This window comes from Tarenaya hassleriana, unplaced genomic scaffold, assembly GCF_000463585.1.
Source record: "Tarenaya hassleriana unplaced genomic scaffold, ASM46358v1 Cleome20, whole genome shotgun sequence".
Taxonomy (NCBI): Eukaryota; Viridiplantae; Streptophyta; class Magnoliopsida; order Brassicales; family Cleomaceae; genus Tarenaya; species Tarenaya hassleriana.
The window spans coordinates 212898-228122 of record NW_010965373.1 but is presented as its reverse complement, the minus strand read 5'-3'; the positions used below and the strand labels follow the sequence as shown (position 1 = coordinate 228122).

The window sequence follows — 15225 nt, the reverse complement described above, 5'->3', positions numbered from 1 at the left end:
TAGCTGTGCGTGCCAGATTATCTTAAGTGAAACAAGATAGAGAAAAGGTTATCTCTTAGCTTGAACACGATTGGATTGAATTTAAGCTTCATACCACCCACTAGTAGAGCACTCGTCAAGGCTTTGAGAGAGAGAGCTGAAATATTTTCATTTTAAATTTAATAATGATTAAAAAGGTAAGGGTATTTTTGGAAAGATACAATTATAAGGTTAGAAGATGATGATGTTTTTTTTTTAAAAAAGACAGGGTCATGCCGTGAAGTAAAAATGACATTTAAAGTCATTTTTGCAATTCCCCCCTCTCCACAACGTTCATCTCTCTCTCGCTATCCGTGAAATCGCCAGCCAAGTTCTGCAAGAATGGATTCCGCGGAAGCATCTCGAACTCGTCGATCCGTAATTTTCTTCCCAATCTCTCCGAAGCCAAAAGTCAAACCCTGAGTCACGGTGCTAAAACATTCAACGATAGATTCAAATATGCAGTCTGATCATCACAATGCTCTGCAGTTCGAGAAGCAATCGCCACCGAAATCCCCCTCCTACGTGAATCTGATCCTCAAATTTCACGGTCAGTTTGAAATTCTAGGTAATCCGGGCGGCCATATCCAGGTAAACGTAGAATTTTCTGGAAATTTTTGTTTCAGTTCGATAACTTCCGATTTAAGAGTCCATGGAATAGTTTCTTGAACTTGAGAAGTTGCTTGTTCAAGACTCGAATAGGAAGAAACAGTGATGCAATTGACTTAAATTCCGACAACTTTCACCGGTGCAGAAAATGGGATTTGATACTGTCGTTTTTCCTCTCTCGTCTCGTGTAGGAATTGTCATTAGGGATTTTGGTTCAGGTTCGATTTGGTAATTTTTTTGTTCTGTTTTTTCAATTTTAGAAAGATTGTTTAATTTTTTGTCTGATTATGTTGGCCGGTGTTGAAGTACCTTCTGCCACTAAGAGTCTAAATTCTGTTGGTTGAGATTGCCAAACGGTAAGAACCGTCACGTTTATTCTCATGCTTCTTCTGGGGAACTGTTGAAACCAAGTAACCTGTTTTCTATCCTGATTGATGTAATAACCAGTTTTTTTAGTATCAGTTGTTTTGTTCCCTTTGTGATTGTTTTTGTCCAATGTTGAAACCCAGTGATAAGGGTTTTGCCTCTTTTGCTGGTTGAGATAACCAAACTGCTAAACTACATATCCTTGTTTTGGGTTCAGGTTCAGATTATACAAGAAGAAAGGCTTCAAAGGGTTATTTGTAGTTGCAGGGTAGTATGCAAAGGTATATCCATAGTATGTATATTGGGTGATATCGATCATTCTGAAAATGGCCCCATCGTTGCATATTATTTCTTTTGTTAATGGCTACCGAATCATTATGATTCCTTTTGTTAGATGTTTGCTGTTCTATCCAGACGCAGTTTAGTTGTTTGCCTTTTGACGCAACTGCCGGGAAAAGATGATGGTGAGGCTCTGAAACTTTGCGAGCTGACATCTCCCTTTTCGTTTTATGCATAATGTGTCTGTACAAAGTTTTATGTTTCAATTTGAGTCAAGTGAACTTTGTTTTGCAGCTATTAATGTTGGTGTTGCAGGATGCTGCACCGGTCTTGCTCTTAGTTTCCCGGTTACGAATCATATCTTTCTTGTGCTTCTGAATTCGGATCATGTTGACGTGAATATCGAACCTGATACGAGCCCTAATCCTAACATTAATGATTCTTCCAAGGCATTGGCTATCCGTTGTCCCTTCGTCTGCCTCGTCCGCTTCACCGGAATGGTGCCGACAGAACCGTAATGGCTCCATCTTTGGCTACGGTGCTGTTATTTCCTTTTCTACATTTTTATGTGCGTGTGAGTCAGATTTTATCTGTAGTTATATTAACCTCGTGGAATGATCGTGTTAAAAGTAAGAAATGGGGCCAATCCATTTCTGGCATTGAACTTTTCTTGTGTATTTATTTGATTGTTCTTGTGATTTTTGAGTTGGCGTCGTTTCTGGCACTGTGAGTGATTATGTTGGTCGGTGTTGAAGTAGCAATGATGGGTTCTACCTCTAAATTCTATTTGTTGAGACTGCCAAACTGGTAAGAGCCGTTTGTTCTTATGCTCCTTCAGTGGAACTTCTGAAACCAAGTGATTGTTTTTGAACAACAAACCAAACTGCTTACATTTCCTTGTTTTGGTTTCACGTTCTGGATTGTTCAAGAAGAAAGGGTGCAAAGGGTCATTTATAGATGCAGGGCAGACTGCAAAGGTATATCCTATTTTGGCTGATTAAATATGCTCATTCTGAAACTGCCCTGTTGGTTCATATTATTCTATTTGTTGATGGCAACTGAGTCATTATGATTCCTTTTGTTCGGTGTTTGTGGCTCTATCCAGAGTACACAGTTTAGTTGTTAACCTTTTGAATGGACTGCGGGGAAAAGATGTTGGTGAGGCTTTGAAACTTTGCGAGCTGACCTCTCCCTTTTTGTGTTATGCACAATGAGTCTGCATAAAAAATTTCTGTTTCTAACTTCGAGTCAAGTGTTCTTTATTTGCAGCCAGTAATATTGGTGTTGCGGGGTACTGCACAGCCACAGGCCTTGCTCTTATTTTCCCTTGTAAGAGATCATATCACTCTCATGTTTCAGAATTCGGAACATGTTGACGTTTCCTTGCACTGGTTTTTCGCTTTTTCCTTGCACTAATTTGACCACAATTGCCCACAAAACTAGTAGCAAAAAGTGGTTAGGCAGTATTACACAACTCAGTGGCTATTCATAGGGACGAAATGCATGGCCGAGCTAACATATGCATGGATGTTATCTGTAGGACATTTGTTCACTTAGGTCAGTTCATATCAATCATTATGGAAAGATTAATTCAGAGTTTTTTGTTTTTACTTTCCGGGGGTGACCTGTCCCTTTTTGTGTTGTGCATAATTTGTATGCATAAAAGTTTTCTGTTTCTAACTTCGAGTCAAGTGTCGTTTGTTTGCATTGCAGCCATTAATGTTGGAGTTGCTGGGAGCTGCAACGACCTTGTTCTGAGTGTCCATGTCACAAAGAACTATTTGTGTTCTAAAACTTTGCGAGATGACCTCTCTCTTTTTGTGTTATGCATAAAATTTTTCTGTTTCTAACTTCGAGTCTAGTGTTCTTTGTTTGCAGCCATTAATGTTGCAGTTGCAAGGTGCAGCTCTGGTGTTGCTCTTAGTTTCCCTGGTAAGATGTCGTATCTTTCTCATGCTTTCAGAATTCGGAATGCCACACAAGTATGAATAGACGTGCACATTCACTCGAATTCAGAAACATACATAGATTGTATCTGTGATGCATTGCGCTCACTTATATCATTTCATATCAATCTGTATAGAAACATTACGCCAGGCATTTTTTCTGCTTCTTCCTATGTTTCCTGACACTGGTTGTCCACAAAACTAGTAGAAAAAAAACTTAAGGCTGCATTTTGCAACTCAGTGGATAGTAATAGGGTTGAACGTATACGTAGATGTTATCTCTAATGCATTGCACTCACTTAGGTCATTTCATATCAATTTTTATGGAAAGGTTACTGTAGGGTTTTTGTTTTATTTTATTTTATTTTATTGCAGTTTCCTTCATTTGTTTCCTGGCACGCGCTGGTTTGACTCTTATTCCCCATTAAGTAGTAGCAAAAACTACTTAGGCTGCATTGTACAACTCTGTGGCTAATCATAGGGAAGAAATACTTCGCTGAGCATAAAAATTTTCCGTTTCTAACTTCGAGTCAAGTGTTCTGTGTTTGCAGCCATTAATATTGGTGTTGCAGGGTGCTGCGCTGGTCTTGCTCTTAGTTTCCCCGGTAAGAAGTCGTATCTTTCTCATGTTTCTGAGTTCGGATCAAGTTGACGTTTCCTTGCATTGGTTTTTTCCTGTTTCCTTGCACTAGTTTCACTAGGATTGCCCCTAAAACTAGTAGCAAAAAGTGCTTAGGCAAGATTACACAACTCAGTGGCCAATCATAGGGGCAAAATGCCTGGCCGAGCTAAATATACATAGATGTTATCTGTAATGCATTTATTCACTTAGGTCAGTTCATATCAATCGTTATGGAAAGGTTACTTCAGAGTTTTTGGTTGTTTACTTTGCAGGGTAAACTCTCCCTTTTAGTGTTGTGCATAATTAGTATGCGTAAAAGTTTTCTGTTTCTAACTTCGAGTCGAGTGTTCTTTGTTTGCATTGCAGCCATTAATGTTGGAGTTGTAGGGAGCTGCAACGACCTTGCTCTTAGTGTCCATGTCACAAAGAACTATTTGTGTTCTAAAACTTTGCGAGATCACCTGACCTGTCTCTTTTAGTGTTATGCATAAAATGTTTCTGTTTCTAACTTCGAGCCTAGTGTTTTTTGTTTGCAGCCATGAATGTTGGAGTTGCAAGGTGCAGCTGTGGTCTTGCTCTTAGTTTCCCTGGTAAGATGTCGTATCTTTATCATGCTTTCAGAATTCAGAATGCCACACAAGTATGAATAGAGGCATTCACATTCACTCGAATTCAGAATATACATAGATTGTATCTGTGATGCATTGCATTTACTTATATCATTTCATATCAATCTGTACAGAAAGGTTACACCAAGGATTTTTTCTGCTTCTTCCTCTGTTTCCTGACACTGGTTTGACTCTGGTTGTCGACAAAACTTGTGGAAAAAAAACTGCTTAGGCTGCATTTTGCAACTCAATGGATAATAATAGGGTTGGGAATACATTGCTAACCTAACGTATATGAAGATGTTATCTCTAATGCATTGCATTCACTTAGGTCATTTCATATCAATTTTATGGAAAGGTTACTGCAGAGTTTTTTTTATTTATTGCAGTTTCCTTTATTTGTTTTCTTATTCCCCATTCTGTAGCAGCGAAAACTACTTAGGCTGCATTGTACAACTCTGTGGCTAATCATAGGGAAGAAATACATTGCTGAGCTAATAGATACATAGATGTTATCTATAATGCATTTCATTCACTTGGATAATGTCATATCAATCTTTATGGAAATGTTATCCATCGTTTTTTGTTGCTTCCTGGCATTTGTTGGACTCTTATTGCCCAGAAAACTAGCAGCAAAAACTGCTTCCAGGTATGCTGTCTGTAATGCATTTCATTTACTAAGATCATTTAATATCATTCTCATTCTGTATGGTTATGTTATCCAGTGCTTTTTGTTGTTTCCTGACACTGTCTGATTGCCCTTTAAACTTGTAGCAAAAAGTGCGTAGGGTGCATTGCACAACTCAGAGGCTAATCATGTGGTGGGGAATGCATAACTGAAACTAACTTATACTTAGATGTTATCTGTAATACATTGCTTTCACTTAGATCGTTTCATATCAATCTTTATGGAAAGATTACAAAAACTAAACTGCTTACAACATCTCCTTTTTTTGGTTTCACAATCTGGATTGTTCAAGAAGAAAGGGTGCGAAGGGTCATTTATAGATGCAGGGCAGACTGCAAAGGTATATCCTATTTTGGCTGATTAAATATGCTCATTCTGAAACTGCCATGTCGGTTCATATTATTCCATTTGTTAATGGCAAATGAATCACTATGATTCCTTTTGTTAAGTGCTTGTTGTTCTATCCAGAGTGCACAATTTAGTTATTTACCTTTTGAATGAACTGCGGGGAAAGGATGTGGGTGATCTTTGTTTGCAACCATTAGTACTGGTGCTGCAGGGTGCTGCACAGGCCTTGCTCTTAGTTTCCCCGGTAAGAAGCCGTATCTTTCTCATGTTTCTGAGTTCGGATCACGTTGACGTTTCCTTGCATTGGTTTTTTCCTGTTTCCTTGCACTAGTTTCACTATGATTTCCTCTAAAACTAGTAGCAAAAAGTGCTTAGGCAAGATGACACAACTCAGTGGCCAATCATAGGGGCAAAATGCCTGGCCGAGCTAAATATACATAGATGTTATCTGTAATGCATTTATTCACTTAGGTCAGTTCATATCAATCGTTATGGAAAGGTACTTCAGAGTTTTTGGTTGTTTACTTTGCAGGGTAACCTCTCCCTTTTAGTGTTGTGCATAATTAGTATGCGTAAAAGTTTTCTGTTTCTAACATCGAGTCGAGTGTTCTTTGTTTGCATTGCAGCCATTAATGTTGGAGTTGTAGGGAGCTGCAACGACCTTGCTCTTAGTGTCCATGTCACAAAGAACTATTTGTGTTCTAAAACTTTGCGAGATCACCTGACCTGTCTCTTTTAGTGTTATGCATAAAATGTTTCTGTTTCTAACTTCGAGCCTAGTGTTTTTTGTTTGCAGCCATGAATGTTGGAGTTGCAAGGTGCAGCTGTGGTCTTGCTCTTAGTTTCCCTGGTAAGATGTCGTATCTTTATCATGCTTTCAGAATTCAGAATGCCACACAAGTATGAATAGAGGCATTCACATTCACTCGAATTCAGAATATACATAGATTGTATCTGTGATGCATTGCATTTACTTATATCATTTCATATCAATCTGTACAGAAAGGTTACACCAAGGATTTTTTCTGCTTCTTCCTCTGTTTCCTGACACTGGTTTGACTCTGGTTGTCGACAAAACTTGTGGAAAAAAAACTGCTTAGGCTGCATTTTGCAACTCAATGGATAATAATAGGGTTGGGAATACATTGCTAACCTAACGTATATGAAGATGATATCTCTAATGCATTGCATTCACTTAGGTCATTTCATATCAATTTTATGGAAAGGTTACTGCAGAGTTTTTTTTTTTATTGCAGTTTCCTTTATTTGTTTTCTTATTCCCCATTCTGTAGCAGCGAAAACTACTTAGGCTGCATTGTACAACTCTGTGGCTAATCATAGGGAAGAAATACATTGCTGAGCTAATAGATACATAGATGTTATCTATAATGCATTTCATTCACTTAGATAATTTCATATCAATCTTTATGGAACTGTTATCCAGTGTTTTTTGTTGCTTCCTGGCACTTGTTGGACTCTTATTGCCCAGAAAACTAGCAGCAAAAACTGCTTTCAGGTATGCTGTCTGTAATGCATTTCATTTACTAAGATCATTTAATATCATTCTCATTCTGTATGGTTATGTTATCCATTGCTTTTTGTTGTTTCCTGACACTGTCTGATTGCCCTTTAAACTTGTAGCAAAAAGTGCGTAGGGTGCATTGCACAACTCAGAGGCTAATCATGTGGTGGGGAATGCATAACTGAAACTAACTTATACTTAGATGTTATCTGTAATACATTGCTTTCACTTAGATCGTTTCATATCAATCTTTACGGAAAGATTACAAAAACTAAACTGCTTACAACATCTCCTTGTTTTGATTTCACAATCTGGATTGTTCAAGAAGAAAAGGTGCGAAGGGTCATTAATAGATGCAGGGCAGACTGAAAAGGTATATCCTATTTTGGCTGATTAAATATGCTCATTCTGAAACTGCCATGTCGGTTCATATTATTCCACTTGTTAATGGTAAATGAATCACTATGATTCCTTTTGTTAAGTGCTTGTTGTTCTATCCAGAGTACACAATTTAGTTGTTTACCTTTTGAATGAACTGCGGGGAAAGGATGTGGGTGATCTTTATTTGCAACCATTAGTACTGGTGCTGCAGGGTGCTGCACAGGCCTTGCTCTTAGTTTCCCCGGTAAGAAGTCGTATCTTTCTCATGTTTCTGAGTTCGGATCACGTTGACGTTTCCTTGCATTGGTTTTTTCCTGTTTCCTTGCACTAGTTTCACTAGGATTGCCCCTAAAACTAGTAGCAAAAAGTGCTTAGGCAAGATTACACAACTCAGTGGCCAATCATAGGGGCAAAATGCATGGCCGAGCTAAATATACATAGATGTTATCTGTAATGCATTTATTCAATTAGGTCAGTTCATATCAATCGTTATGGAAAGGTTACTTCAGAGTTTTTGGTTTACTTTGCAGGGTAACCTCTCCCTTTTAGTGTTGTGCATAATTAGTATGCGTAAAATTTTTCTGCTTCTAACTTCGAGTCGAGTGTTCTTTGTTTGCATTGCAGCCATTAATGTTGGAGTTGTAGGGAGCTGCAACGACCTTGCTCTTAGTGTCCATGTCACAAAGAACTATTTGTGTTCTAAAACTTTGCGAGATCACCTGACCTGTCTCTTTTAGTGTTATGCATAAAATGTTTCTGTTTCTAACTTCGAGCCTAGTGTTTTTTGTTTGCAGCCATTAATGTTGGAGTTGCAAGGTGCAGCTGTGGTCTTGCTCTTAGTTTCCTGGTAAGATGTCGTATCTTTATCATGCTTTCAGAATTCAGAATGCCACACAAGTATGAATAGAGACATTCACATTCACTCGAATTCAGAATATACATAGATTGTATCTGTGATGCATTGCATTTACTTATATCATTTCATATCAATCTGTACAGAAAGGTTACACCAAGGATTTTTTCTGCTTCTTCCTCTGTTTCCTGACACTGGTTTGACTCTGGTTGTCGACAAAACTTGTGGAAAAAAAACTGCTTAGGCTGCATTTTGCAACTGAATGGATAATAATAGGGTTGGGAATACATTGCTAACCTAACGTATATGAAGTTGTTATCTCTAATGCATTGCATTGACTTAGTTCATTTCATATCAATTTTTATGGAAAGGTTACTGCAGAGTTTTTTTTTTTGTTTTTTTTATTGCAGTTTCCTTTATTTGTTTTCTTATTCCCCATTAAGTAGCAGCAAAAACTACTTAGGCTGCATTGTACAACTCTGTGGCTAATCATAGGAAAGAAATACATTGCTGAGCTAATAGATACATAGATGTTATCTATAATGCATTTCATTCACTTAGATAATTTCATATCAATCTTTATGGAAATGTTATCCAGTGTTTTTTGTTGTTTCCTGGCACTTGTTGGACTCTTATTGCCCAGAAAACTAGTAGCAAAAACTGCTTTCAGGTATGCTGTCTGTAATGCATTTCATTTACTTAGATCATTTAATATCATTCTCATTCTGTATGGTTATGTTATCCAGTGCTTTTTGTTGTTTTCTGACACTGGTTTGACTCTGATTACCCTTTAAACTTGTAGCAAAAAGTGCGTAGGGTGTATTGCACAACTCAGAGGCTAATCATGTGGTGGGGAATGCATAACTGAAACTAACTTATACTTAGATATTATCTGTAATGCATTGCTTTCACTTAGATCATTTCATATCAATCTTTATGGAAAGATTACAAAAACTAATCTGCTTACAACATCTCCTTGTTTTGGTTTCACAATCTGGATTGTTCAAGAAGAAAGGGTGTGAAGGGTCATTTATAGATGCAGGGCAGACTGCAAAGGTATATCCTATTTTGGCTGATTAAATATGCTCATTCTGAAACTGCCCTGTCGGTTCATATTATTCTATTCGTTGGTGGCAACTGAGTCATTATGATTCCTTTTGTTTTGTGTTTGTTGCTCTATCCAGAGTACACAGTTTAGTTGTTAACCTTTTGAATGGACTGCGGGGAAAAGATGTTGGTAAGGCTTTGAAACTTTGCGAGCTGACCTCTCCCTTTTTGTGTTATTCATAATGAGTCTGCATAAAAAATTTTCTGTTTCTAACTTCGAGTCAAGTGTTCTTTATTTGCAGCCAGTAATATTGGTGTTGCAGGTCACTCTCATGTTTCAGAATTCGGAACATGTTGACGTTTCCTTGCACTGGTTTTTTGCTTTTTCCTTGCGCTAGTTTGACTACGATTGCCCATAAAACTAGTAGCAAAATGTCTTAGGCAGGATTACGAACCTCAGTGGCTAATCATAGGGACGAAACGCATGGCCGAGCTATCATATACATAGATGTTATCTGTAGTGCATTTTTCACTTAGGTCAGTTCATATCAATCGTTATGGAAAGTTTACTTCAGAGTTTTTTGTTATTTACTTTGCGGGGTGACCTGTCCCTTTTTGTGTTGTGCATAATTTGTATGCATAAAAGTTTTCTGTTTCTAACTTCGAGTCAAGTGTTCTTTGTTTGCAGTCGTTAATGTTGGAGTTGCAGGGAGCTGCAACGACCTTGCTCTTAGTGTCCATGTCACAAAGAACTATTTGTGTTCTTAAACTTTGCGAGATGATCTCTCTCTGTTTGTGTTTTGCATAAATTTTTTCTGTTTCTAACTAACTTTCAGTTGTTTGCCGCCATTACTGTTGGAGTCGTAACGTGCTGCACTGGTATTTCATATCAATCTGCATCGAAAGGTTACTCCATAGATTTTTGTTGCTTCCTTCCTCTCTTTCCTGACACTTGTTTGACTCTGGTTGTCCACAAAACTAGTAGGAAAAAAAACTGCTTAGGCTGCATTTATCAACTCAGTGGATAATAATGGGGTCGGGAATATATAGCTAAGCCAATGTATGCATAGATGTTATCTCTAATGCATTGCATTCACTTAGGTCATTTCATATCAATTTTTATGGAAAGGTTACTGTAGAGTTTTTTTGTGCAGTTTCCTTCATTTGTGGATGCAGGGCAGTCTGCGAAGGTATATCCATTAGTATATATATTGGCTGATTTAGAACGATCATTCTGAAACTGCCTAGTTGTTGTATTTTAACCTTTTGTGAACTGCAACTGAATGATTACGATTCCTTTTGTTATACATGTGCTGTTCTATCCGTCGAACACGGTTTAGCTGTTTGCCTACTGCAGGAAAAAGATGATTGTGCGGTTCTAAAACTTTGCTAGTTGATCTCTCTTTTTGTGTTATGCATAAAATATTTCTGTTTCTATCTTCGAGTCTGGTGTTTTTTTTTGCAGCCATTAATGTTGGAGTTGCAAGGTGCTTCCCTGGCCTTGCTCTTAGTTTCCCTGGTAAGATGTCGTATCTTTCTCATGTTTTCAGAATTCGGAATGCCATACAAGTATATGAATAGACATTCACATTCACTCGAATTCAGAAATATACAAAGATGGTGTCTGTGATGCATTGCGTTCAGATATGTCATTTCATATCAATCTGTATCGAAAGGTTTCTCCAGAGATCTTTGCTGCTTCCTTCCTCTGTTTCCTGACACTGGTTTGACTCTGGTTGTCCATAAAACTAGTAGAAAAAAAAAAACTGCTTAGACTGCATTTAGCAACTCAGTGGATAACAATGGGGTCGGTAATATATAGCTAAGCCAACGTATACATAGATGTTATCTCTAGTGCATTGCATTCATTTAGGTCATTTCATATCAATTTTTATGGAAAGGTTACTGTAGAGTTTTCTTTTTTGTGCAGTTTCCTTCATTTGTTTCCAAGCACTGGTTTGACTCTTATTCCCCATTAAAGTAGTAGCAAAAACTACTTAGCCTGCATTGTACAACTCTGTGATAGGGAAGAAATACATGGCTGAGCTAAATTAATCCATACGTAGATGTTATCTGTAATGCATTTCATTCACTTAGATCATTCATATCAATCTTTATGGAAATGTTATCCAGTGTTTTTTGTTGTTTCCTGACACTTGTTTGACTCTAATTGCCCAGAAAACTAGTAGTTAAAACTGCTTTCAGGTATGTTATCTGTAATGCATTTCATTCACCTAGATCATTTAATCTCAATCTTTATGGAAATGTTATGCAGTGTTTTTTGTTGTTTCCTGCCTCGGTTTCCTGACACTGGTTTGACTCCGATTGCCCTTAAAACTTGTTGCAGAAAGTGCTTAGGGTGCATTGCACAACTCAGAGGCTATTCATGCGGTGGGGAATACATTGCTGAAACTAACTTATGCATAGACGTTATCTGTAATGCATTGTGTTCACTTAGATCATTTCACATGAATCTTTAGTATCCGTTGGTAAGAACCGTCACGTTTTTCTTATGCTCCTTCAGGAAAACTTCTGAAACCAAGATGCCAGTAATCTTGATGGAGTTCTTAAGCTGTATTTCTCTAGTACCTGTTGTTTTGTTCTGTACGTGATTGTTTTGGGTTTAGCCAGGTTCTGGATTGTTCAAGAAGAAAGGCTTCATAGGGTCATTTGTAGTTGCCCAGTTGTTGCATATTATTCCTTTTGCAACTGAAACTGAATGATTACGATTCCTTTTGTTAGATATGTGCTGTTCTATCCATAGAACACGGTTTAGTTGTTTGCCTTCTGAAGAAACTGTGGGAAAAAGATGTCTGTGAGGTTCTAAAACTTTGCAAGCTGACCTCTCTCTTTTTGTGTTATGCATAAAATATTTCCGTTTCTAACTTTGAGTCAAGTTTTCTTTGTTTGCAGCCATTAATGTTGGAGGTGCAAGGTGCTGCACTGGTCTTGCTCTTAGTTTCCCTGGTAAGAAGTCTTATCTTTCTCTTGCTTTGAGAATTCAAAATGCCACACAAGTATGAATAGACATTCACATTCACTCGAATTCAGAAATATACATAGATGGTATCTGTGATGCATTGCGTTCACTTATATCATTTCATTTCAATCTATATAGAAAGGTCACACCAGAGATTTTTTTTTTGCTTCCTTACTCTGTTTCCTGACACTGGTTTGACTCTGGTCGCCCACAAAACTAGTAGGAAAAAAAACTGCTTAATCTGCATTGTGCAACTCGGTAGCTAAAACTAATTGTACATTGTTTTTTGTTGTTTCCTTTGTCTGCTTCCTGACGCTTGTTTGACTCTGATTGCCCTTAAAACTACTTAGTCTGCGTTGTACAACTCAGTGGCTAATCATATGGTGGGGAATATATGGCTGAACTAAGTTATATATAGATGTTTTCTGTAATGCATTGCATTTACTTAGATCATTTCATATCAATCTTTATGGAAAGATTATCCAGATTTTTTTGCTGTTTCCTGGCACTGGTTGACTATGATTGCCCATAAAACTAGTAGGAAAAAGTGCACACAACTCAGTGGCTAATCATAGGGCAGGGAATACATGGCTGAGCTAACATATACATCGATGTTATCTGTAGTGCATTCACTTAGATAAGATCATGTCAATTGTTATGGAAAGGTTACTCCAGATTTTTTTTTGGTTTACTTCCTCTGTTTCCTGGCACTTGTTTCACTCTGGTTACCCATAAAACTAGTAGCAAAAACTAATTAGGATGCATTATATAACTCAGTAGCTAATCATAGGAGAGGGAAGACAAAGCTAGGTTAATGTATTCTAGACGATATCTGGAATGATTTGCATTCATAGGCTGGATCACACAACTCAGTGGCTAATCATAGGGCGCGGAATACTTGGCTGAGCTAACGTATACATATGTGTAATCTGTAATGCATTGTATTCACTTAGATCATTTCATATCAATATTTATGTAAAGGTTAGTCCAGGGTTTTTTGTTGTTTTCTTGCACTGGTTTGACTCTGGTTGCCCATAAAACTCTCTGGCTAATCATAGGGCATGAAATACTCGGCAGACCTAACGAATGTTATAATAACCCGTTCCCGAAAATACGGGAATTGATCGAAAATCCCGCTTTTACGCTGATTATTTCGTGTTTTTAGATGAAACTCTAATGTGAGTGATCCGGTTTGTTGCTAAGCTTTAAATGGTATTTTAAGTCTGTTTGTGGGTTTTAATAGATTTATGGCTGTTTGCGACGTTGATACTTCTAGGATGATTTCGGTGCTGGCCAAGAGAAATGTATGCCTAAATGTGATATTTTGTGTGTTAATTTTGATTGAGAATGTTTTGTGATAGTGTGTGGGGTTTTGTATGTTTAAGTGATGATTGAATGATGATAATCCTTGACCGAGACCTATTTAGGATGGGGGTGTGATGTTTTATATATTTTGGTATTAAAATGTGTTTTATTAATGTGAAGCAATTGAGAAAATTGTAGAAGGATTGCGTAGTGATGATGTCTTGGCCGGGATGCTTGGGTTGTAAGGTTTTTGGTAAAATGTTTCTTACTTGTAGTTTAAGCAAAGTATTGTAGGTATATTAGGGATTTTGAATGAGTTGGTGGAAGCCTGGAATATTTTTAGTTGGGGTTAAATCCTAAATTATATGTAGAATGTTGAAGTAGATGAATTGTTATTATGATAACAGTGGAGTAAATTGAGAATTACGGATTATATATAAAAAAAAAAGAGTTATAATTTGGTACATGGTAAGATGAATATGCATAGTTTAGGGATTATCCAAAATGGTATGTGAATGTGTGGCAATTGTATATTGGTATGCTAACTTGGGTTGTAAGTAAAGCGAGAAATAAGGTCCATTAATAAATATAACCAGAAGAAATAAATTTAGTAAAATAAATATGTCCGAGTAGAAAAGAAAAGATTGTGTAGCTTTCACTTCTAGATACAAGAATGGGTATTGAGGTCTTTCAATTGGGTGTGGATGGTATGATATGAATAAGGATTATCTTGTTTGATCGATGTGTTCGTACAAATAATGAAAGAATATTAATTACGAGGGTAGTATTACGCATGGAGTTTCGGGTTGATTCGGAAGAGTCCGAGTTTTCATGTACGTGTGTTTGTGGTGACGGAAAGTTAGAAAAATATTTCACGATCGTTTTTTATTTGTATGAATATAGTACCGCGTGTATTTTATGTGGTATGGACACGGCGTACGGTTAGGAGTTCTCTATGATTGTGGCGTAGTGCATGATTACATTCGAGATATCCGGACAGTATTTTAGCACTCTAGTGATTTAGTATGTATGGTATGGATCGGGACTTTGAGTCGCTACTGATACATGAATACGGTTCGTGCACCAACGTGTATGGATGGAGTGTTAAAGCTGATTGTTTTGTGCTGGGCTATGTGCATGATTTTCGCTTTTTCAGCCCCGGAATTCATGAAAGCTATCAGTTTTTTTCCCTTGTTCTAAACAAAGAGGAATTCTGTTTTGTTGCATGTCCCTCTCATTACAAGATGTTTAATTTGGTAATTTTTCTTTAATCTCAGAGTTTATATAAATAAAAACTGTTATTGTCTATTCTTTTTCTTATTTTCCTAGATTGTTGGTCTATTTTCATGATATACGACATATAATTTTTTTTCCAATACTTCAATCAGTTTTGAAGCATCATTCTGAGTGTCCCTCTCAATCAGCTTTATGTTTATTATTGGTCTATATTCTTGTTATGGATGATTTCAATTCCATCCGCATCTGTGCACTGTAATTAATTACAAATTCCAAACATTTGCATGTTGATCTTAATATCCAAAATACGTTTTATTACTTTGTGATCAATAAATATTCAAAGTATATCTATCAATAATTTTTAGGAAAAATCACATATAAATACCTAAACTTTTACAAAAATTTCAGAAATATCTA

At 37.1% G+C, this 15225-nt stretch overlaps 1 protein-coding gene across 41 annotated transcripts; it reads left to right on the top strand.

The window, feature by feature from the left end:
• The first annotated feature begins 322 nt into the window (after positions 1 to 322).
• Positions 323 to 14843, top strand: LOC104813441. Of its 41 annotated transcripts, XM_019202567.1 has the most exons (8): positions 8224 to 8234; positions 8884 to 8910; positions 9252 to 9296; positions 9425 to 9477; positions 10442 to 10477; positions 10628 to 10657; positions 10753 to 10806; positions 12201 to 14843. In XM_019202567.1, exons 3-8 carry the CDS (start codon positions 9277 to 9279, stop codon positions 12308 to 12310), a joined length of 303 nt encoding a protein of 100 aa, XP_019058112.1. In that variant the 5' UTR covers positions 8224 to 8234; positions 8884 to 8910; positions 9252 to 9276; the 3' UTR covers positions 12311 to 14843. The 41 variants fall into 41 exon arrangements, 1 of the variants encoding a protein (XP_019058112.1); XR_002024219.1 differs by adding exons at positions 323 to 1274; positions 1388 to 1457 and having other exon boundaries at positions 1567 to 9296; positions 9425 to 10193; positions 10753 to 14843; XR_002024200.1 differs by adding exons at positions 323 to 1274; positions 1388 to 1457; positions 1567 to 3204; positions 3770 to 3823 and having other exon boundaries at positions 4377 to 9296; positions 9425 to 14843.
• The last annotated feature ends 382 nt before the right edge of the window (positions 14844 to 15225 follow it).